The 24,165-nt window shown below is 39.0% G+C and overlaps 1 protein-coding gene across 3 annotated transcripts in view; it reads left to right on the top strand.

Moving 5' to 3' along the window:
* MAML2 (mastermind like transcriptional coactivator 2) overlaps positions 1-23,860 on the top strand; it is a 367,687-nt gene extending 343,827 nt beyond the window's left edge. For all 3 annotated transcript variants that reach the window (XM_015115509.3, XM_015115508.3, XM_015115506.3), the window contains 3 exons: positions 9,553-9,756; positions 15,862-15,973; positions 20,484-23,860. In XM_015115509.3, coding sequence (XP_014970995.3) covers positions 9,553-9,756; positions 15,862-15,973; positions 20,484-21,499 — 1,332 coding nt within the window. In that variant the 3' untranslated portion in view covers positions 21,500-23,860. The remainder of the gene's footprint in view (positions 1-9,552; positions 9,757-15,861; positions 15,974-20,483) is intronic.
* Positions 23,861-24,165: the final 305 nt, after the last annotated feature.

Genomic DNA, 24,165 nt, shown 5'->3' with positions numbered 1-24,165 from the left:
TCCACCCTGACCCACTGACGTTTTGTTCCTGGCCACTCTCCCACTGAAGGCTGCTTTCTCACTCATGGAGCTGGTCTCTGTGCCAACCCATAATACGTGTCCACCCCAGAGGCTAAGAATAGACACAGTGTCCTGGTGACTTAAAAATTGGGTAATATCTGAAGAATAAACTCTATAGTGACTATAAAATTCATTCTAATAATTTGAAATAAACAGATTATAAACATATGATTGGGGTTTCTCTGCAGGGTGCAGGAGAAGGTACTGAGCAAGTAAAGAAAATTCCCTATTAAATAGAAGGGGAAAGCAGCTACTATTCACAATTGTGAAGGGGAAAGAAGAATACTAAACCAAATACTTTCTTCTGTTTTTTCAAGCTCGACCTTCATCTCCACCACCCAATCTCTCACTCCCAATAAGTTATATCAGATAAGCTACAATTCTTTCAAGCGAATAGACTTTGTTCTGTTTATTTCTTCTTAATATATTTTCCCAGATTTGGGATCTGTGTTCCTCATCTCTCAGTTAGGTTTGTGATCTTGTGCAAGTCAATTCCTTAAACTTTCTGGGCAGCATCTTCATCTGTAAAATAAAGTTGGATGAAAGTTGCTTTTTAGTTCCTGCTGTGTGTAATGGTTACTAAAGTGGAAGGCTATTGTAAAGAGATTTTATGATAAATATTTCTTGTTTTCAACTTGCTGGTTATCTCAAAGGATTGCTGTGTACTTCATCTAAGGCATTTTTAAAATGTAATGTAAAAGACCAAAGTACCTTGCATTATTTGTCCAATACAGCCAAGTATAGCAAGGGTCAAGAAACTTTTTCTGTAAAGGGCCAGGTAGCAAGTATTTTAGGCTTTGTGTGCCGTAGGTCTCTGGCACAACTATTCAACTCTGTTATTATAGTGGGAAAGCAGCCACAGGCATATGAATGAATGTGTATGGCTGTGTTCCAATAAAATTTTATTGACCAAAAATGGTGGCAGGTGGGATTAGGCCATCATGTCATAGTCGGCTGACCCTTGAAATAGAAGACTGGAAGATCTGGTAACCTGAAGATAGGAGGGTTTCATCCCTTCAGTCTTTTCTGTTTACAAGCTGTTTCCTGGATGATTTCCTGACAATTGTTTTGTTGTCATTGTTGTTGTCATTGTTGTGTTAAATAACAACTGCTCAATTATTTTGGCCACCCACAACCACTTCACTGTTAATGCCCCAAATAAATAACTTTGAGTGAGTGGGTCTGCCAACTTATTGGGAATCTGAAACAGTTGAGACAACTTGTTTTTTAGGCACAGAGATAAATAAATGGCTTCATCAGGAGACAGTTCCAAAGATGAATAGCCAAAAGGAACAGTTGAGCAGTTAGTTCATTGGGACAGAGAAAGAAAGACAAAAAGAGGGAAAGAGAAGGGGGTAGGGAGAAGAAAGATTGATTGAATAGCAAACCAGTTTGTGACATCTACTGTACAGACTTGCCCAGCTGGGTACTTTATCTTGAATTTGTTTTGCAAATTGCAGATGCCTAGCTCTAGAAGCCAAGAAAAAGAAAAGGCAGTCATCCCATGCCAAAATACTCTCATGGATCTCAAGTAATTTACATTACTTCATTTTTGTGGGGGGAAAATCACTGTACAGTCCCCTTCCAAAATAAGTGAAGAGGAACAGAGAGCTATTTTACCCAACTGCCTAGAACAAGACAAATATTTTGTAGAGCCTTTTTTTTTTTTTTTTTTTTTTTAATTAAGAGAACAATACCTGCCCGGTAACTTTGCCTATGTTGTGAAAGTTACTGTGTCACTGTTCAGCCCACAAAACTGCTTTAACTGTAAAACTGACTGAATCCAATGAGTCTTACTATTTCTGTATATACTTCAATGAAACCAGGGATATTTTGTACCCCATTCTACCTTTTGCTGAGATCAGTCCTGCCTGACGGAATCCTTACAATTCCATTGAAATGAAAGAAAGAGGTAGTCCCAATGATTTCATTAGTGAATATCTTTTTTAAAGCTCTCTAACATATTGACCATGATTTACAGTGACACTTTATCAAAGTAACACCCAGTAGCCAGGCCTGTCCTCTGCTTTTGGTTATTGAGATTTACAAGATTTCCTTCACACATACTATTTCTTTAACAATTTATCCCAGAAAATTTAAAGAAAAGGGTAGTGGTGAATTCACTGGCAGAAGGCTGGGACAGTGGGGTTTGTTCTTAATTTTTTAATCTGGACTGTTTTTCAAAAGGACTTCAAACTGCCTTTGAGAGAAACACAATTAATACAAAGGACAGGTAATTTGTCTTCTAAGGGAAAAGGGTACCCATTTGAAAGAGTTCATGTGTTCTCCTAATTGTCTCCTGGGTTTGTAAACATAGTTTACAATGTCAGTGAGCTAGTACTTCCCATGGTGATCCATAAACTAGATATTAAATGAATGAAGTAAAAAATTGGGGAAAGCATTTTTAACCAGATTTTTTTCCGTAAGTTAAAACATGCATCCAGCTTCCTTGTGAGCTTACTTAACTTGTGAGCATGTTTTATTTGCCTCAAGCTAAAAGATTCGGTCATCATATACCTGATTTACCAAATAGTCTCCTAACATCCTTGAGACCATTCTAGGAAATAAATCATCCATCAGTAGCACAGTTGGAAAACTTAAAAGTAGAGTCAGGTAGCAGGATTTTCCAGCAGGCTGCATAAACTTTGTTACCCTCCTAATATAGGGCTGCCCACAATCCAGGGTGTGACTAAGACTATCTCCACTCCTTGGAGGTAAAAGCCTTGTAAACAAGAACTGTGTCCAAATTATCTTCATTTCTCTAGCACCTGGTGAAATGCCTGGGACATAGGTTATACTTAGTCAGTACCTGCTTTTTTAGAAAATAAGTGAATGAATGAAACCCATCATGTCAAAAGCATTTTCTTCACTCAGATGCTAAGAATAGCAGCTTGGAGTTCTGAAGAGCATTCCAAATAATACATCAAGAATGTTTCTGTAATTTTAGCAGAGGTTGAAAGATCATTTGCTAGGGATGTGGTAGAAGAAAGTACAGTTTGGAGATTTGGACTAGAATGGACAGGTAAGGAGGTTGGGTAGGTAGATCGATGGATGGGATGGATGGATGGATAGATAGATAGATAGATAGATAGATAGATAGATAGATAGATAGATAGATAGATAGATAGATAGATAGATAGAAAAGTGGATAAATGGGTAGATAAAAGCTTTGCTATATAGGGAAGCTTTTGCTATATAAAGAGTCTAGTATCTATATAGAGTATGAGTCCAAAATTCTTGAGTATAGCAGTTTGATCAAGAATATCTAGCATCTTCTTAAATGGCAGATGAGGTTGGAAACATTTTTTAAAAAATATATGAATGCATTATGAGATCTTCACTACTGCTTTGACATAATTTTAAAACATTCTCAGAGTAAAAGAGCAGAGACGAGATGACTAAATACTAGCAGTGGTTAGGGATAGAGCAGTGAATTTCTAATAACAGGGCCAAAGACTTAGAGGAAGAAGATGCTCACCAGCGGGCCTTAGAGTGAGCTCAGGACCACTTGTATACAGCTGAGAAATATTGAAATGAAGATCTCAAATTCTTTTTGATTGGGATGGCATTTTGAGAAAAAGATGTATCCTACTAAGAGACTGTGATTCTAAAACTCATAAAAATGTCGTTTGTTTTAGGTTCATAAGAAGTCCTTTTAGTATCTTTTTACTGCTTTATCCCCAAGGTCCAGAAGAATGCATGATGTGCAGTAGATGCTTAATAAATACTTGGTGAATTAATGAGTAAGAGTGCAGTGAGGGTAATAATTCTAAAGATAGATTGATTGATAGAACCTTATTAAAAGAATACAAATGTATTTTCATTGGTCTGGCAGTCCTGTGCTGGGTTAAAACAAGGACCAAGAAGTTTTATCCATACTTAAGCACTGGCATGCTACACTATCTCAGGCACTAACACTATAAAAAGACTTTAAAATCTCTAATGCGCACGCACACACACTCACAAACGTGGAAAACTATCTAGAAGTGCACAATAAATATACATTACTGTACACTCATAATTGATTTAAAACCCAGGAGGCTTGGATCTGAAACCTATTTTGTAGGTTAGAACCAAACACTATACTTTTGCAGGTAAAAACGGAAAAAGAACATGTAAAATGAAAGATCATGAAAGTTCATGATTTGAACCAGTCATTGACTATTCCTTGCTGCCAAATCAATCTTTAACTACAGTTTCTCTAGAAAACTGGGTTTTCTATCATGTGAAACACTACATTGATGGAAATAGCCTAATTCTTTCACAATCACACACACACATGCATGCACACAGGCACACATACTCTCATCTATCAGCTGAGAATGTGCCATTTTTACCATGCCTTCATATGCATTGCAGGAGAAAATGTGTGTCGGGGAAAAACCAGATGATTTCTATTAAGTTCTACATGGGTTGAGTTTAAGGCAAAGAGTGAGGCTAAGTATGAAAATCAAAGCCAATGCATCGAAGCAGATTTTTCTTTCAAACTAGTTTATGTCCTAAAGTTTGCACAACGTGTTGGCAATGACAGCAAGCTTGTATAAGGAGGTGTTTTGTGTTTTACAGCAAACACAAGGCAAAAAAAATGCAAGGGCAGCCAAATATTACTTCAATCATGAATTCAAAGAATGTGTGTAGTAGGTATGTGGTAAAACCCATGAGCTAGGAACTATAAGATTTTTTAAAATTTTACAAAATTCCAAGAAAGAGTTTATCTCTTATTCTTTCCTCCATACCAAGGCACCTGCCTTCACCCCAGCACTAGTTTCAAATTTGGAAAACCCTTCAGACCCTAAGGGAAAAGGGTCCCAAAGTATCTTTTGGTACCATGAAGGAAAGAAACTATATTTAGCACAGTCTATCTGTTTGATTAGAGAGAGAAAGAGACATAGTTACATTTTCCGGCATGCAGATCTTTTATAAATCTTAGAAAAGGGTGGTTTTCCAGAATTCTCTGGAAGTTATTTTGGAGTTCATCAATTCTGCCAACATTGAGCACTCTGTCTACCTCTTTTCTTTCTCCTCATTCTCCCCATTTCTAAATACATTTTGGTCTGTAGAGAATAAAAACCTGCCTAGCACAGGGTAGACATTCAGTATACTTTGTCAAATTCATTAATGGATTGATGGATTAATGGGTGACTAGGCATCAGGTGATCTGAGATTGATTGAATGATTGATTTTTCCTTCAACTTTTAATTTCCTGGGTACATGTGCAGGATGTGCAGGTTTGTTACATAGGTAAATGTGTGCCATGATCTGGGTTTTAATCTTAAGACACTAGTAGGTGTCATACCACCTAATGGAAATGATTGCTTTTTGTTATCATAACTTTGGGTGAGTGGATATGTGGAGTGTGTGGTATGTGTAGCTTATGTTTCCAGATAAACTGTATGCCAGAGATCTTAAACTCAAATGGCCTACATGGACCAGGCAAGTGATAGAAATGAGGAAAACGGGTGGGTATAATAAAGTAAGGAGTAGTAGAGGCTGCTGTGGCCAACTGGAGAGCACAAAGAGCAATTTGTGTTTCAAACACAATGGGGGCCAAACACACCACATCTGTAGTCCAGGTACACGTACAGTGTGAGCTCCTTCACAAGACTCATTGGATATAAAACATCTCTCTAATATTTAAAAATACAGAAATAACAAAATAATAATAGTTAAAGTGTATCAAACATCTCTACTAAGTCCCTGGTACTGTTCTAAAATTCATCTTGTCAAATTTTAGGTAATTAATATATTACCTTTATGTTGCAAATGGGGAAACTAAGGCATGGTACTTAGTAAATATACATGATTGCACTATGCATAAATAATTGGATGTTAAGAGAATAAAAACCAGAACAGCAAAGAGCAAAGTTAACAGAGACCTGAGCTGAGCCCCTAAGCAAGAAAGCAGCATACCCCAAAAGACAGCCCATCAGAGAATGATACCCCACCCATCTTCTGGCATCTTCAAGTAGGAGGATGAAGGTAATTTCCCAAATCCCTGGGTGGCTCATAATCTGCAATATAACTGAGACCTCTACATTTCGGAGAGACCTGATACAGAACAGCTTTCTGTAGTCTGCGAGTTCTATCTCCTTTGTTTCACAATGAAAACAAATGAAAACAGACTATTGTTCCTATGTGTAGAAATAACTTTAATAATTATGAGCGGCTATTGTTTAGTAATAGGTATTGGATTATCTCCCCTAATTCTTGTAGGGAACCTGTGACATCCATACTGTTACTATTTCCTTTTTACAGATAAGAAAACTGAGGCTTAGAGAGGTGAATTAACTTTTGCCATATCACACAACTAAGTGTCAGAACTGGGATATGAACCAAGGTGGACTTATCTCCAGAGCTTATGGTCTCATCCACTGCAGGGCAAGGAAAAGAAGACAAAAAGAAAAGTGTTTTGAATTTTTCTACCTATGCTTGTCAGCTACTTCCAAAACCAAACCAAAACAAACAAACAAAAGAAACCACAAAATCTTATTTTGAAAGTCTTGCGTAAAACTCCAAACTATATCAAAGAAAAGAGCAGACTCTTTCTATTCTGGTTCAAGTGGAGAGTAGAAAGCAAACTACCATCTCCAATACATTCTCTCCCACCTTGATGTCTTTCCCCACCACTTCCAGCTGTCTTTACGCTTCCCTGATCCTGCCTCTTTCCCCCGTCACAGGCTCTGCTTCCATGTCCTTAGTCAGGGTGCACCCAAAGGCCCAGTCCCCAATCCTCCATGTATTTCTCCTCCTTTTGCCCTCCAAGACACTTAGCTCACAGATCCTCATCTCCTGCTATTCTGTCAATGACTCTTAAGTGCTTGTCTCCAAGCCCACGTTCCTAGTGGCTTATAGAACACAGGGGGTGAAATCTTCTCCAAAATTCATGATGGATTTAAAGTTGAAAGAACTGACTGGTCATAGGGGTGTAAATATATTAGAGGATGGTTTCCTTAAGCTGCTCCATGGGTGTACCTCAGAGATGGCTGTAATTATTTTTTACTAACTGGTGAAGAGGATCTCCCCACCCTGTCCTCACTCCCCTGTCCTTCTCTCCAACACACTTCCTTCCACCTTCCTGACCTGAGGGTGCTCAACCCTGGGAAGAGTGCTGCATGAGTTCATGGGTTGGCCCAGGTTTAAAGTACAAAAATCTTTCTTCTCTATGCTTCCTGTCTCAGGTGACAGGCAGTAAAGTATACTGATTGAGAACTAGAGTCGTGGGGTCAGACAGACCTGGCTTCAAATCCTCCTCGGCCACTTACAGCTATGTGATCTCTCTGAGCTCAGGTTTCTCATCTGCCAAGTTGGGTTAATAATACAAGTTCTTGCTCATTGTTTTGTTGGGAGGAGTGAATGAGATAAATCACGTAAAGCACTGACCACAGTGACTGGCTGATAATAAGCCTCAGTGGATGGTCGCCCTTAGGATTATTTTGTAACCCTTTGCTTTTGAGGCAGCTGGTGAGCTCTGTAGCCCCAGAGATTACAAAAGGCCAAGGCTTTCGGAGTGTGGCTTACTTATTTATTTATTTCAGCTCGGCACATAAAGAGAAAGAAATGAAAGAGAAGAGAATTTCCACAGATGGTGTACCTACTACCACTACTCATGTGGTATCATGGGAGTTGCTTTGTGGTTTTGTTTGTTGTTTGTTTTTGTTTTGAGACAGAGTCTTGCTCTGTCACCCAGGCTGGAGTGCAGTGGCACAATTTCGGGTCACTGCAACCTCCACCTTCTGGGTTCAAGTGATTCTCATGCCTCAGCCTCCTGAGTAACTGGGATTACAGGCACGTGCCACCACACCTGGCTAATTTTCATATTTTTAGTAGAGACGGGGTTTAGCCGTGTTGGCCAGGCTGGTCTCAAACTCCTGACCTCAGTGATCCACCCGCCTCAGCCTCCCAAAGTGCTAGGATTACAGGCATGAGCCACCACACTCAACTGCCTGCTTTATGTTTTTATGTCTTATAACCTCACACAGTTTAGTCGGTGAATGACAGCTGGATTTTTTTTGCCAGGTGTGGTGGTTCATGCCTATAATACCAGCACTGTGGGAGGCCAAGGATCTAGGATCACTTGAGCCCTTGTGTTTGAGATCAACCTAGGCAACGTAATAAGACCCTGTCTCTACAAAAAATGTAAACGTTAGCCACCCCATCTCTACAAAAACTTTAAAAATTAGCCAGGTGGTGCGCGCCTGTGGTCCCAGCTACTTAGGAGGCTGAAGTGGGAGGATTGCTTGAGCCTGGGCGGTTGAAGCTGCAGTGAGCCATGATTGTGCCACTGCACTCCAGCCTGGGTGACAGAGTGAGACTCTGTCTCTTAAAAAAAAAAAGAGAGAGTTGGATTTCTTTTGTTCCCATGTATTCAGTGTTTCCCAAAGCATATTCCCTGGACCAATGAGTATCAGAATGACCTAAGGAGGTACCCTGATCTATAGCCTCAGAATCCCTGGGACAAGTCCAGGGCATCTGCCCTATAAGCTGATTTCCAGATCATTATAATCAAAGTATAACAATTTTTGACTTATTGTTTATATCATATGATCTAAAATTTGATTTTGCATTTTCTTGTGTTTATACACGTAAGCATTTCTCCCTCACTTGGGTGATAAATTCTCTAAGGTGATAACCATATTTTTTAGTTTTCTTATAACCCTACTAGTGTTCTAGTGCAGAGCTCAATCCTAAATACATCACTGGGAATTAATGAGAATATTCAACTGGGTTTAGCTTACTGTCTTGCAGAGTCCTGATCTGTCAACGCCAAAAATTGGTAGAGACCTCAAATTAGAAAGGTAGTTCACCAATACCCAATATTATTTGATATACAATTGAGTTTTTAATCAATATTTTCTCATTATCAGTGTGTCGGGTATTCTTTTACTGAGATTCTTGTGCCAAGATACCTGAATTGTTGACTGGGGAACAAAATTTACAAGTCCCTGAGAAGTGAAGTCCTTTCCAAGTTTGAGTTTATGAAACAGAAACTTACAGGCCTTCCTGCCTCTCTGTGACAGAAAGCTGGGTAAGGCAAAATGCCTTCTGTCTAAAATGGTTTCAACTTTTAAACACATGAATTAAAACATGATTTTCATCGCAGGATCAGCAATGCTACATGCTAACTTTGGGAAAAGGAAGGATCTGTTAGGTTATGATGTTTATTCCTGAGAAATTGAGAGGTTTGCCATATGTTTTTATGGTAGTTTTCTTTGAGGTAACATAAACACCTTCTGGAATGTGGAGGTTCCACCATCAGAGTCCTATGGGAGCTTTTCCAGTGCCCTAATGTCATTAACCCAGCTGCTTTGGTTGCTGTGATATGCAATAATTTCTTCTACATTTAAAAAGCGATTTTCTGATCTCCAACCCATTTAACCATGTTTGATCTTTAATAAGATCAAAAATGTTTGGAATCTGAGTATATGATCTTTGTGTTACATTTTTCTCTTTTTAATTCACAGTAGCTTTTCCTTCCCCCTTTCTCTTCTTTAGGATCAACACTCTGTGGTAGGCCAGAACACAGGCCCCAGTCCAAGTCCCAACCCCTGCTCAAATCCAAACACTGGAAGTGGTTACATGAACTCCCAGCAATCACTGTTGAATCAGCAATTGATGGGAAAGAAGCAGACTCTACAGAGGCAGATCATGGAGCAGAAACAGCAGCTTCTTCTCCAGCAGCAGATGCTGGCTGATGCGGTAAAACTTTCTCTTAATTTCTACTGAACGGACCTGTTGACCCACCAGAGGGAGTTTATTCTTTTCCATTTATATTTACTGTGCCTACTTACGTGACAGCAACAAAGATGTCCCAACTGTAAGAGAGGATAATTCCATACATTCAGTGTACTGTAGGAAGAAAAAAAAACCAAACTTGATTTAACAGCTGCTGGACACTTGGAATGCATGGCACCTCTGCTAACCAGCCCTGCCCAGCCCAGGAATGTCTAGAACAACCAACATAAGCATTTGAATCGGGCAAAAGAAACCAGTGTTGTTCCCCAGGCTTAAGGGGCAGAAATAGTAAACTGAACTTGAATCAACTCAAATCCAAACTGATTTTAGAGATAAGAGTTTTAAAAGCAACTTTAAAAGCCAACATGAAGCCTCGAAACCAAGATTTGGCTTCTAAAATAAAGCAACTCACAATAGGGGATTTTTTAAAAGAAAATGTTAAATGCATTTCCCATTTGCACTGTATATATTAGGTTGATGCAAAAGTGATTGTGATTTTTGCCGCTACTTTTAATGGCAAAAACTGCAATCACTTTTGCACCAACCTAATAGTTGACTTTTTGAGAAAGACAAGATTGTGTTTACCACACACTACGCATTCATTAACCCTCCTTCAGTATTTATCTGCTCGGCCCTGGCTTCATTGCCTCCCTTCAAATTATTTGGCCAAATGAAATAAAAAGTAAGCATCTCCAGGTGAATTAGAGGTAAGGTATACAGAAAAGATTAAAAACAAAATCAAATCATTTTATATTCAAGGAGCTTTGCAGTAAGAGTCAGAAATGCAGGGTATCACAAGGTATAATTATTTAGTAAATAATAATTTGCAATAAGGGTAGAGCCATAAACAAGGCAAATCCTCTCTTCACCCTAAAGAAGCCTTGAGCATACTGAGGATATGTCAAATAAACTGGCCAATTGTAATGCATGTGATTAAGTGCTATACTCTGGGAACTACTAGAAATGATTTCAGAAAGAATGTTCTATCTACTGAATATCTGAAACTGGAGTAGGAGATGAGACGAAGAGTAGGAAGGTTATTTCAGCCAGAACAATGAGCATATTCAAAGACCTGGGAACAATAAAGGATACTACATATTATGCCTGCCAAGGTATTGAGTGTGCACAAGAATGGGGACGTGATGAGTAAAGATGCCGGAGATAAGAGGCAGGAGGGTAGGGCTTGAGAGGCCAGAATATACACTGAAAAGCAACAGAAGAGATTTTAAGGATTTAACACAAGGGGAAGTACTAGATTCAGATTTGCATTATAGTAAAAGTATAAAAAGAGTAAGAGAAAATGTAATGGAGAGAAAGATTAAATCCAGCCTGAAAAGATTGAGGATAGTCTCCCAAAGAAGTAAAATTTGACATTGATTTTGAAGGACTGTAGGATTCTGATAGAGTAGGTGGGGTCCACTATTGTAGGTGGAGGGTGGAGCAGACACCAAAAGGTGCAGCCTGGGTGTGAATTTGTTGGGTAGTTTGAGATTGCATTATGAAATATTTAATGCCTGATAAAAAGTAAACATAGTCTAACAACCACATTTTTTTTTAAGGAATTACAAGTGGACCAAGTTTTGTATTCAGGACATGTGAAAAGAAATAGTGAGAAGTAAATTTATTTGACCTGGAATAAGGAATATTGAGAAATAAGATTACAGATGACCTTGAATACTGCCATAAGGTTTAAGGGAGTCACAGACTGGATCACAAAGTGACACAACTGGTTTCTTCTAGAAATCATAGTTTTGAAAACTCCAGTCCTCCCCTTGTTCCCTTCCCCTCCCATTTTTATCCTTATAAACTAAAGAACTTAGAAACAAGGGCAGCAGAGAGAAAAACATGTAATCTAAGGTTGACTTACTGGGTACACTTTCATCACTACCATCAATACTACTAATTTTATGAATTATAACACGTAGAGGTTGATTTTCAGCTCTTGTTAAAAGGCAAGGAAGTGGTAGCATATACATTCCATGAGGGTCCCGGCCTGGCACTGGCCTAACTCCCACTTGGCCCCAGTTGAGTCACCACTAGGACAGGTGCAAAGGGCAGTGGCATAAACTGTGAGATGAATGAGAATGAGGCTGCTGTTTTTGTGATTTTTAGAAACCATTCACATGTCTCTTTGTTTGGACACCATTGAGGGTGTCTGTGCTTTTTAGCATATCCAGGAAGAAGTGGTCTTTGATACCACTGTACATTAGCATATGCTTTGTGATCATTTGCAGTCAGTTGGCAAGGCCACATAGGCACCTAAATTGAGATGTTTTCTCATGAAAGTTTGTTATCCTTATTCTCTGTTATTCTCCTACCAATGAAGCGCAAAGAAGAGACATGAATAGTACTTATTACGAGGGACATCATAATTACCAACACGCATTGTGTACCTACTGTGTGCCAGGCACCAAGCTGGATTTTCACAGAATTAAATAGAAATATGAGGGAGGTCCTATAATTATCCACATCTCACATTTTTACAGATGAAGAAACTGAAGCAGAATAGATATGTACTATAACAGATGATTTCTATAATGGGTTTTCAAGTCTAACAGATTGGGTTATCATTAGATATTAGTTCATAAATTAAATTTCATATTGCACAAAAGTAATCTCAGAAATGGCCTATGTGTTTACACTTGCACAGAATGGGAATGTCATTCTTTTGCAAACTGTAGCCGTCTCTATTCAGTATTGCAGTCTAGTCTTTGCTGCTCTTCAGCACAAAAGAACAACATGGCAGTTCTATGTTATGTCCATATGCAAAGTTATTAATCTAAGTCATTTGTGAACAAGTAGTTTAAGAAACCTAAATTTCTGGATATATATATACACACGTATATATATGTATATATACGTGTGTATATATACGCACATATATATGTATATATGTGTATATATATGTATATATATACACACATATATATACATGTGTGTATATATATGAAAACCCTTTGAACAACAATTTAGCCCTCTAGTGGAGACAAGCCTGACCAACATGGTGAAATCCCGTCTCTCATAAAAAAATACAAAATTAGCTGGGCATGATGGCAGGTGCCTGTAATCCCAGCTACTTGGGAGACTGAGGCAGAAAAATCGCTTGAACCTGGGAGGCAGAGGTTGCAGTGAGACGAGATCATGCCATTGCACTCCAGCCTGGGTGACAAAGTGAGACTCCATCTCAAAAAAAAAAAAGTCAATAATTAGATTGAAGAGATATAAAAATAAATCCAGGTTTGCAATATAGTCTATGATGGGAAGTCAATCACCTTTTTCTCTCTCTTTACCTCTCTCTCTCTCTTTCTTTCTCTCTCTCACGCATACACACACACAGACACACACACACACACACACACACACACACACACACACATCCTGTCTTCTTCAGTATAAACAGTAGAAACACCTAATTACATAAGAAAGAAGGACAGATACTTTTGGAAAAGAGTGGATTTCAGAAAGTCCCATGCTTGGCATAAAAATCAAAACTGTCGCCGGGCGCGGTGGCTCACGCCTGTAATCCCAGCACTCTGGGAGGCCGAGGCGGGCGGATCACGAGGTCAGGAGATCGAGACCATCCTGGCTAACACGGTGAAACCCCGTCTCTACTAAAAATGCAAAAAATTAGCCGGGCGAGGCGGCGGGCGCCTGTAGTCCCAGCTACTCGGGAGGCTGAGGCAGGAGAATGGCGTGAACCCGGGAGGCGGAGCTTGCAGTGAGCCGAGATCGCGCCATTGCACTCCAGCCTGGGCGACTAAGCGAGACTCCGTCTCAAAAAAAAAAAAAAAAAAAAAAACAAAATCAAAACTGTCATCTTACACAACAGTTTACAACAGAGCTGGTTGAGCATCACCACATTGGGGTTCATGGAACATCTCAAGCTGTTTCTTAAACATTTAGGGTTTGGGCAAAACCAAAAAGCATTTCACCAACCACTTTTTCCCTTAATTTGTAAACCCATGTTTAAAAGAAATGTAATCCATATGTTTCTGATTCATTTACACTTAGCTCATCAAAATTGTGTTTTATATGAATTACTTATGTGCAAAAAACTGTGTCTTTCAAGCTTTTTTCTTAGCAACAAGAATTTAAATTTGGTTTGTTGTTGTTTTAAGGCTTTTTCCCCTCCTTTATAGTAGACTTATTCTACTAAGAAGGTTTGGAATTTGATGGGAAACTGAGAAACACATGGTTTAAGTCAGTTCTAAGTTAGGCAGTGCACATTTGTCTTCCAGCTAATTTACCCATGTATCTATTGCAAAGTTTTCTTTTCTATTTGTTGACTTTTCTATAATTATAGTGTTCTCCCTCTACCTATGCTGATTATTTTTATCTTGAAAATTGAGATTGCTTTGGGATGCATACAAAATGGCAGTGAAGTCATTCTAAAAACTCCCTGATCCATACCAAACAAGATAAAAAGCAGCCCTTAATTCCCAAAGCTGATATGATACTCACAGTCAAGCCATTTTGTTCTCTGTTGGGTATAAACAATCCTACAGAATGTCAACCTCAGACAAGGTTACTCTGAGACCATGGTAAAATGAGACAAAATAACACTTCATAATTTTGTCTAAAAACAGACACAAACAAGGTCACTATGCAACCTCCAAAACACCAAACACCCCCCTCTCTTGTTAAATGAGTGATAGCTACTTCTTTATTTAATTAGAATTGACTTTACTTTGTGACAGCTTCCAATCTAGAACAAAGCACCATTTCCTTAGACCCTCCCGAAATCACTCAAAGTCCAAATCTCAGGACAGATTCTCTCTAACATTCTCCTACTGAGATACCCTGTGACCCCTCATGATGTGTGTTCTCCCTTGCTGCAACAAGTAATAAAGCCAACAGCTGTGTTCCTAGTGGTCTTTGACTGAGGATATTGACATATTAAAAGAATGTCTCTATTTTTTTTCTTAGCTTCCAAACTCACCTGTTCTAAAAATCAAAAGGCTGATTCCAAATGGAAGAAATGAAGGGAGGGCGGCAAACCTGTGCTTTCAGAATGGGGAGCTGAGAAACAGAGCAGCAAGGGGCCTGGTATTGTGTGTTAGGAAAGAGCCTGAGTTTGGGACTCAGGATTTGGTCTTGGTTCTACCACTGTGTGATCTCGAGCAAGTTACTTAGCCTAACAAGGCTTCCATTGCCTTATTTCTTAGGTGGAAATAATCATGCCTACTTTTAAGAATTGTTTATAAGGAGGTAAAAAAGAGATAAAATTCATATAGTGCCTATATCGGTACCTGTTGGTGTCTCCTGACATCTCCTCCTACCTAGAGTTATCAGATTTAACAAATAAGAATACAGGGCTGGGCACGATGGCTCATGCCTGTAATCCCAGCCCTTTGGGAGGCTGACGTGGGTGGATCACGAGGTCAGGAGTTCGAGACCAGTCTGGCCAACATGGTAAAACCCCATCTCTACTAAAAAATATATAAAAATTAGCTGGGCCTGGTGGTGGGCACCTGTAATCCTGAGGGCTCGGTGGGGGGGAGGAAAATCGCTTGAACCTGGGAGGCAGAGTTTGCAGTGATCCGAGATCGTGCCACTGCACTCCAGTCTGGGCGACAGAGCAAGACTCCATCTCAAACAAACAAACAAAGCAAATAAGAATACAGAATGCCCAGGTGTTCTGTATTTTATCTGAAAACCCTACCTCCTGTGCTTTCCCCACTCTGTGGGACCAGAATTGTATCTAGGTACCTACCAAAGCATATCAGGTGTGCTACCACATAAAATTAGAAATTAGCATCTTGAAAAATCACAGAAATTTAGTTCTCATTGACATTGAATTGAAAAATAAAGAAAATAAGACGTTACTAGAACCAAAACACATGTTGAGTGTCATGGAGAAGTAGAAATTATACTTCCATACAGGAAGTTTATTGAAATTGAAAAGATTTGTCTCTGAATTAAGACTACAAACTAAGGTCATGATTTGTAACCCATGATTGCAAAATTGTTCTTATACTACTTTTCTGAAATTTTACAAAATTTTGCATGCATTTTCACAAGTGAAAAGGGAATGATGCAATGTAACATGTTTTCATATCTTTTCTCAAGGAGAAAATTGCTCCACAAGATCAGATAAACCGACATTTGTCAAGGCCACCTCCAGATTATAAAGACCAAAGAAGAAATGTGGGCAATATGCAACCAACTGCTCAGTATTCTGGTAAGTGTCCTTAAAAATTCATAAAAGTTATAGCTGTGAAAGGAAAAAAAATTCATTTTTCAATTATCCCTGTAACTCACATATGATTGTAATATCTTTCTTAGAATTTCTAACTCCCATTTGGCTTTCATACCAAGACTACACAAATATTTTTTAGTCCTTTCATCAGTTTTTTTTTTCATCAGTCTTGCCCTGTACTCACATATTTTACCACTCTCTGGACTACCTCCAAGAACTCAAAAGAGCTAAATATTTTTCTGTTAGGTTGAATCACTCTCCTCCCAAAGATATACCTTAACCCAGGTAGTGGAAGGTAAGCAGACATTTCTCCCTCTTAGTCAGGCACATGTGTAACTTTCACAAATCCTAGTCTTTTTGTATCCACCATTGAGCCCATCTCCAAGGTTTCTCCTTCAAAGACAAAGGTCCCGCCACCAAGGAATACTTGAAAAGCAAATTAAGTTTTCACAGAGTCTCTCAAAAACACCAAAGGTGAACTCTATTTAAATCACAAAGCAAATCTTCTTAATAGCTCTCTCAGTATAAAATAAATGGTAAGTACAAAAGTCCCCTAAATTCTCTCTCTTCCCACTCATTAAACTCCAAAAAACCTTTCCCAAACCCAGCCTATATTGCTCTGCCTTCTCCTATTTAGTGTCTATTCAATACACTTCTGCCCCAAACTGTCTAAAACTCTCTGCACTTTCTAATGTAAGTTAAGCTTATACTCTTGGGTTTCCTAAGTTCTCTCTGCCTTACCTGTTACCTTCATCTGTCCAGGAAGCCACAGAGAAGATTCCCTAAAGAAAGAAAGGCTGTGAACACCTCTATTTTATTAATATTTCCTGGTACTGTTAAGTGTACTTTTAAATATGTTGTCCTGACTTATTTAAACCCCCTCAGATACAACAGGTTGCCTCTTTCAACTGAAGCTGAGAATGGGGCTGGGCTCAGTAGCACATGCCTGTAGTCCCAGCTATTCTGGAGGCTGAGGTGGGAGGATTGCTTGAGCCCAAAAGTTCAAGGGCAGCCTGGGCAACATATTGAGACACTGTCTCTAAAAACAGCAAATAACATTAGGAACGGGATGTATGTTTTCCACTCTGTAAGATTACTTTGCCTCAGGACAAAAACGGGATTCTCTAGTTGATTTTCCTCAAGGAGGCTGAAAGATAAGATGTGGTTTCCAGTCATGTGTTGCTTAATGATGGGGGTATGTTCTGAGAATTGCATTGTTAGGTAATTTTGTTGTGCAAACATCATAGTGTGTACTTATACAGACCTAGATAGTCTAGCCCACTACACACCTAGGCTATATGATATAGCTGATTGCTCCCAGTCTACAAACCTATACAGCATGTTACTGTGATGACTACTGTAGGCAGTTATAACACAATGGTAAGTGTGTGTGTATCTAAACATAGAAAAGGTACAGTACAATATAATTTAAAAGATACAAAATGGTACATTTGTATAGGGCCCTTAGCACGAATGGAGCTTGCAAGACTGGAAGTTGCACTGGGTGTCAGTGAGCAAGTGGCACGTGAATACAAAGGCCTAGGATATCACTGTACACTACTGTGGACCTTATAAACACTGTACACTTAGACTTCACTAAACTTATTTTTTAAAATTTCTTTCTTTAATAATAAATTAACTTTTACATTAATTTTTTTGCTTTGCTTTACAACTTTTAAGTTGTTTAAACTTTTGACTTTTGTGATGACACAGCTTAAAACACAATCACATTGTACAGCTGTACAAAATTATTCTTTTCTCCATATCCTTATTCTAGAAGCTTTTTTCTATTTTCTTACAATTTTTTAAATTATTTTTAATTGACATATAATTGTTCATATGTATGGGGTACAGAAGGATATTTTTATGTATGTAAACAGTGTATAACGATCAGATCAGGGTAGTTACCATAACCATCACATCAAACATTTATCATTTCTTTGTGTTGGGAACATTCAAAATCCTCTTCTCAGTATTTGAAAACATAGTATAAATTATCCTTAACTATAGTCATCCTAGAGTGCTATCGAACACCAGGACTTATTCCTCCTATTTAGCTGTAATTTTGTATCCATTAACCATCTTCTCTCTGCTTTTTCTCCCCACATCTTCCACACCTCTAGAAACCACAATTCTACTCTCTACTTCTGTGAGAGCAACTTATTTAGCTTACACATATGAATGAGAGCATATGGTTCTGTGCCTGGCTTGTTTTACTTAAAATTTTTTTTAAGTTTTATGTTTTTGTTTTTACTTTTTAAACTAAGACACAAACACAAACATACACACATTAGCCTAGGCCTGCACAGGGTCAGGATCATCAATATCACTGTCATCCACCTGCACATCTTCACCCACAAAGATGATATTGCTTAATCTTATTGGCATTGTATGTCATCTCCCTTACTGTTCAAGTGTCTCCTACCTGGCTGTTATCTCTCTTCATCAAACATGGCCCACTACACAATGCGCTACACAGATACAAGGAGATACAAGAGAGTGCCTTTGCCTTCAAAGGGTATGTAGTCTAGTTGGGGGCATATTTGTAAATAATAGCAAGGCTAATGTGTTCATTTGGCCCTCAGTCTTTCAGGATGTATACCACCTAGGTATCCTTAAGCAGCAGGGGATAGCCCACGTTTACAACTGCAGACATGCTCTACCCATCCACTGATACTGTGATATTCTTTTGTGTGTTAAGTTCTGTATTTCTCAGAATCTCTGACTCTTTGGGCCTCTCTGATAATCTTTGCCTCCAAAAATGTTTCCTCATGATGACTTCACCCTCCAGAAGTTAAGGAGATTTCAGTATGTCGATTAGTCACTATCTGTTGTGTGGAGCCTCTTATTACACAGCCTGTGGCTTAAGCACTTGTTCCATATTGTTGCAGAACTTTCTCCTTAGTTCAGCTAAAACCAGGCTCTCATCACACGGCCAGGAAAGATTCGGCTCGTGGACACATAGAAGGATGAGGAAAAATGGAATGTATTGAGCAAAAAGGAAAAATAACTCTCAGTAAAGTGAGAGAGAGTCCTGCTAGCAGGTTTCCCACCTCACAGATTGAACCCCAGGTCACCACACAGGAAGAGGAGAGGCCAGGCTCCTCCCTGCTGCAAATGGCGTGAACTTCCCGAGGCTCCACCCTGTCCTCCCAGTGCACAGGTGGGCATTATTCAGAGAGTCAGTCGGAAACAGACTTCATCCGGGAGCAGCAGTCCAGTTTTTCAGCCTTCAGGCTGTGTTAGGTTTGAAGGCATGGGGGAGACCCTTGTCTGCCTCCTGGGTCTCTGTCAGTATCCTATCAGTTATTGACAGGCATCAATTTAACTGGCAGGCACTTTGAGGCTCCACAGATTGCCCAATACTAAGTGCTAAATGAAAGATTCAGAGGGCAAATACTGCTGGAGAGAGGAGACTGGAAGATAAAAGAAAGCTTAATAGAGAGCTTCGGCCTTAGCCTGAGCCTTGAGGAAAAGGTAGAGCTCAGTGAGGAAGGGAAATGCCATAAGCAAAGGTGGCTCACAGTGCATTGAGTAACAATTCAATAGTAACTACACTTCTTGGAACTGAAGACTTTCTTTATGGAGATAATTTCTGGAACATTGAATTCCAGATGTTTAAAGAGAGAGACATTTGGGCCAGGCCCAGTGGCTCACGCCTGTAATCCCAGCACTTTGGGAGGCCGAGGTGGGCGAATCACGAGGTCAGGAGATCGAGACCATCCTGGCTAACATGGTGAAACCCCGTCTCTACTAAAAATGCAAAAAAATTAGCCGGGCGTGGTGGCGGGCGCCTATAGTCCCAGCTACTCGGGAGGCTGAGGCAGGAGAATGGCGTGAGCCTGGGAGTCGGAGCTTGCAGTGAACCGAGATCGTGCCACTGCACTCCAGCCTGGACAACAGTGAGACTCCGTCTCAAAAAAAAAAAAAAAAAAAAAAAAGAGATGGAGATTTAGCCTTTGAACACTGGGAAGCCACTGGGGCAGCTTCTTGAATGGGGATGATTCAAAGAATGGGACGTGATTTTCAGGGCCATAGTTTGGGAATATTGATCTAGGAGCCGTGTGTAGCATTCATCCATACTTTCTCATTTGGACCTGGGGTAAACAGTAACATGGATTTCATGAGAGCTGACTAATCAAGACTATAGTCTCTGGACTTGGAACATGGTAAAGCTAATTCAAAATGGAAGATTGACCGTTACCTCCCTTCAGTGACTTCAGAAGAGGAATAAAATAAAACCTACCAAATAGAACTATTCTATTTTAGTCTTCTTTTTGTAATGTGTAAACTTGTGAACCAAAGAGTGACCTCGGGTGCTCCTTCCTCCCAAAAGCTGTCTTGTTCCTTTTATATAATTTATTTGATGATTATTTCGCCTAAATTGTCTTACACCTGAAAGCAGTTTCATATTAATGAGTTATTGAAAAGTGCAATTACAGAGGAGATAACATACTGTTACGAACTAATAAAATTCTCTTCTTTTTCTCAGGTGGCTCATCCACAATAAGCTTAAACTCTAACCAGGCTTTGGCAAACCCAGTTTCAACACACACCATTTTAACTTCCAATTCCAGCCTCCTGTCTACTTCTCATGGGACAAGAATGCCATCATTATCTACAGCAGTTCAGAACATAGGGATGTATGGAAATCTGCCTTGTAATCAACCTAGCACATACAGTGTCACTTCAGGAATGAATCAACTGACCCAACAGAGAAACCCAAAGCAATTGATAGCAAATCAAAACAACCCTATGATGCCACGGCCACCTACCTTAGGGCCAGGTAATAATAACAATGTAGCCACTTTCGGAGCTGGATCTGTTGGCAATTCACAACAACTGAGACCAAATTTAACCCATAGTATGGCAAGCATGCCACCACAGAGAACATCAAATGTAATGATCACATCCAACACAAGTGCACCAAACTGGGCCTCTCAAGAAGCAACAACCAAACAGCAAGAAGCCCTGACATCTGCAGGAGTCCGCTTCCCCACAGGGACACCTGCAGCCTATACCCCAAATCAGCCATTGCAACAGGCAGTAGGTAGCCAGCAATTTTCCCAGAGGGCAGTGGCTCCTCCTAACCAGTTAACACCAGCAGTGCAAATGAGACCCATGAACCAAATGAGCCAAACACTAAATGGACAAACCATGGGTCCCCTCAGGGGTCTGAATCTCAGACCCAATCAGCTAAGCACACAGATTTTGCCTAATTTGAATCAGTCAGGAACAGGGTTGAATCAATTGAGGACGGGCATCAACCAGCCGCCATCCTTGACGCCCAGCAATTTTCCTTCACCCAACCAAAGTTCCAGGGCTTTTCAAGGAACTGACCACAGCAGTGACTTAGCTTTTGACTTCCTCAGCCAACAAACTGATAACATTGGCCCTGCCCTAAACAGTGATGCTGATTTCATTGATTCTTTATTGAAGACAGAACCTGGTAATGATGACTGGATGAAAGACATCAATCTTGATGAAATCTTGGGGAACAATTCCTGAAGAAGAAAGGGGAAACAATTTCCAAACTCCAAGCACTAAAAGGCAGTATTTTACAGAAACTCTGTAGAGGCTGAACTGTTGATGTTCAGGTAGACTACATGAAGATGACATGCTTAAAAATGGAAAGCAGAAAGTAACTGCAGTGATGAACATTTTGGTCCAAATTCTTGTTTTAAATCTTACACCCGAAAGTAAAACATTGGGATCACTTTTCCCTGTCTAAACTCCAGGACACAGTATCCAATTTATCCAAACAGAACTGTGGTGTCAATGTGTAATTAATTGTGTAAAATAGCCTTCCCAACCAACTTCCTTTTTCCCTGGAAAAAAAAAGAGGTAATAGAACTTGTAGTTTATTTAAACCCCATGTGATGAGGAGGTACTAGTTCCAAGCAACAAACTCCTTAATTTGCTCTAATAGATAGGTATGGTTTAATCTTTCCATTGTGTCTTTTCATTTAATTTTCCTGAAGCTTGCAGGATAGATTGAAATATTATAGGTTTGTTTGGAGTAACCAAACAGTGTGCTAATTAAGAAAAAGTCAGAGAACCTAGAAAACATCCAGTGGATTACGGAATTTCTTCCCCAGATTCACTCCTCACTTTTACAATTTTCCCACAATCCTCTACTTCAGTGAGATGCTGTGTTTCGTGATTAAACAAGAATATAGAGCTGTGCGATTTGATTTTGGCTTCCACAACCAACATCTGAATCCATTCCAAATGAAATTTTAGATATAACAAAGGCTTGTCCTAATCATACTGAAATATTGGTGCACACCTCTCTGCACTGGATTTAACTTTTTAAAAAAAAAAAAAAAAACACTGGACATTGCTATAAATGAGATTTATTTGGCTACAAATAACCTGGGATGTTTCTTATTATGATTGATGCCTGCTGGTTTGTTCCCAAGCTAAGTAAAATTGAGCCTCATCCTTCCTACTCATTTTGATGACTGAGGCTGGCTTACAAGAAAAGGAAGTTTGGAGACTAAAACCGAGATTAGAAAGTATCATGTTTTGGTTGGAGATAAGAACCAGGGGAGGCAAGTACCAGTGTGTGCAAATTTATTTCACGGAATTTGAAAGAAAACATAATCAAGAGGGAAAACAATTTGTCCTTCATTGGACATATTATTTGGATTTGGGTGAACAGCAAAATGGAATGTGGTCTGTTAGGAGCGTTCTGTTCGTTCTTCTGTCCCTGATGTGATGAATCATTGCCACATGCTAGTTGGACTCTTCATATCCAGGTTTTGTCCCTCAGGGCTGAGCACTATATCAAAGAGTTTTTGTTGAGTCATTTAACCTCAGTGCCCACATACAGATCAGCTGTAAAATGGGGAAGATGTGTGCTGATTTGGAATGAATGTAAAATATCACTATCATTTTCCTAATTACAGAGGAGCAAAGGTTATCTTCAGCCCTTTCAGTTATACGCTCACATATTCAAATATCAAATGTAATTTAGCTGAAGTTATTTAATAACCAAGTCTTCAATATCTGTTCAAAGAAAAAGAACACACTTTGAAAATTCTGCAAAGCTCTCTCCCAGTCTTTAAAATGTCTAGAAGCACTCTCCTTCTTTACAATACCAACATCACTGGCCCAGAATCTTTCCTGTGCTAGGCTGTAAATGTAAATAAATTACTTGTTTTGTAAACTTTTGTAAAGAATATTTTGGTAGAAATACTTAAAACATATTCTTTGGGTTATATTTATACATATGTGAAATAAATATACTATCAAAAGGTTATATTTTATACAAAAAGTAAATTGCTACCTTTTGTATGCTAATATACAAAGTTTTGTATAATATGATGGTTTATTTTTAGCTCTACACTTAAACCATAGGTGGTTGAGTGGGAACTTTTGAAAACTATCAAGAGGCTTGTTAGACAAATTTATATTCTGAAACCTCAATAAGAAAGCATTCCAGGTTTCAATCCTTGTTTTTTGTCCTGCTCCCAAATTCTTTTTTAAACCCATAGTTCTTGTGTCTTATTTGATTCTTCTGCTGTGCACATTGTATTGGTCCTTGTTGCATGTAGTCTACTGTGTGTTTTCCCATTTTATAAGACAGCATTTCTCCATACAAAAAGAAAAAAAAAGATGTACATATAAATGCTTTTATTGTATGGCTCCTCCATGTTACTGTATATATCTGCCAGCACTTCCCAGTTACACTCCTGTGAGTCGGCTTATTTTTACCCTAACATAAATAGTATGTTTTGTAGTAGTTATCAAATTTAAGAGATAAAGCAATCAGAATGTTTGGATTTTCTTCTATCTTAATGTGAATTTCATAATTAATGTCTATTTATTCAGCTATTCATTAAAATACAGGATTCTTTGGGAAAACATGGTATAATCTGTAGTTTCTGTTTGTTAGCAGCCTATTACCAAAGATGACATAATGTTCCTGAAAGCAGAGATAACAACAATTTGATAGACATATTTAGCTAAAACCTTAAGATTTACAACTTAAGAGCTATTGGAATACAGTCTGCCATTTATAGAAATACCAGACCACTTAATTGTTGGCATTGTTTATCATCCTGACATAGAGAGGAGGTAGAAGTAATTTTTCTTTTTTGTTCTAAGTCAAAGACTAGAAAGCAGTTTAAGCAAGTAACTCGGTCTTGGCTTTGTGTTAAGCCCTATGA

This window comes from Macaca mulatta, chromosome 14, assembly GCF_049350105.2.
Source record: "Macaca mulatta isolate MMU2019108-1 chromosome 14, T2T-MMU8v2.0, whole genome shotgun sequence".
Lineage (NCBI taxonomy): Eukaryota > Metazoa > Chordata > Mammalia > Primates > Cercopithecidae > Macaca > Macaca mulatta.
This window is presented reverse-complemented; position numbering and strand designations above follow the sequence as displayed.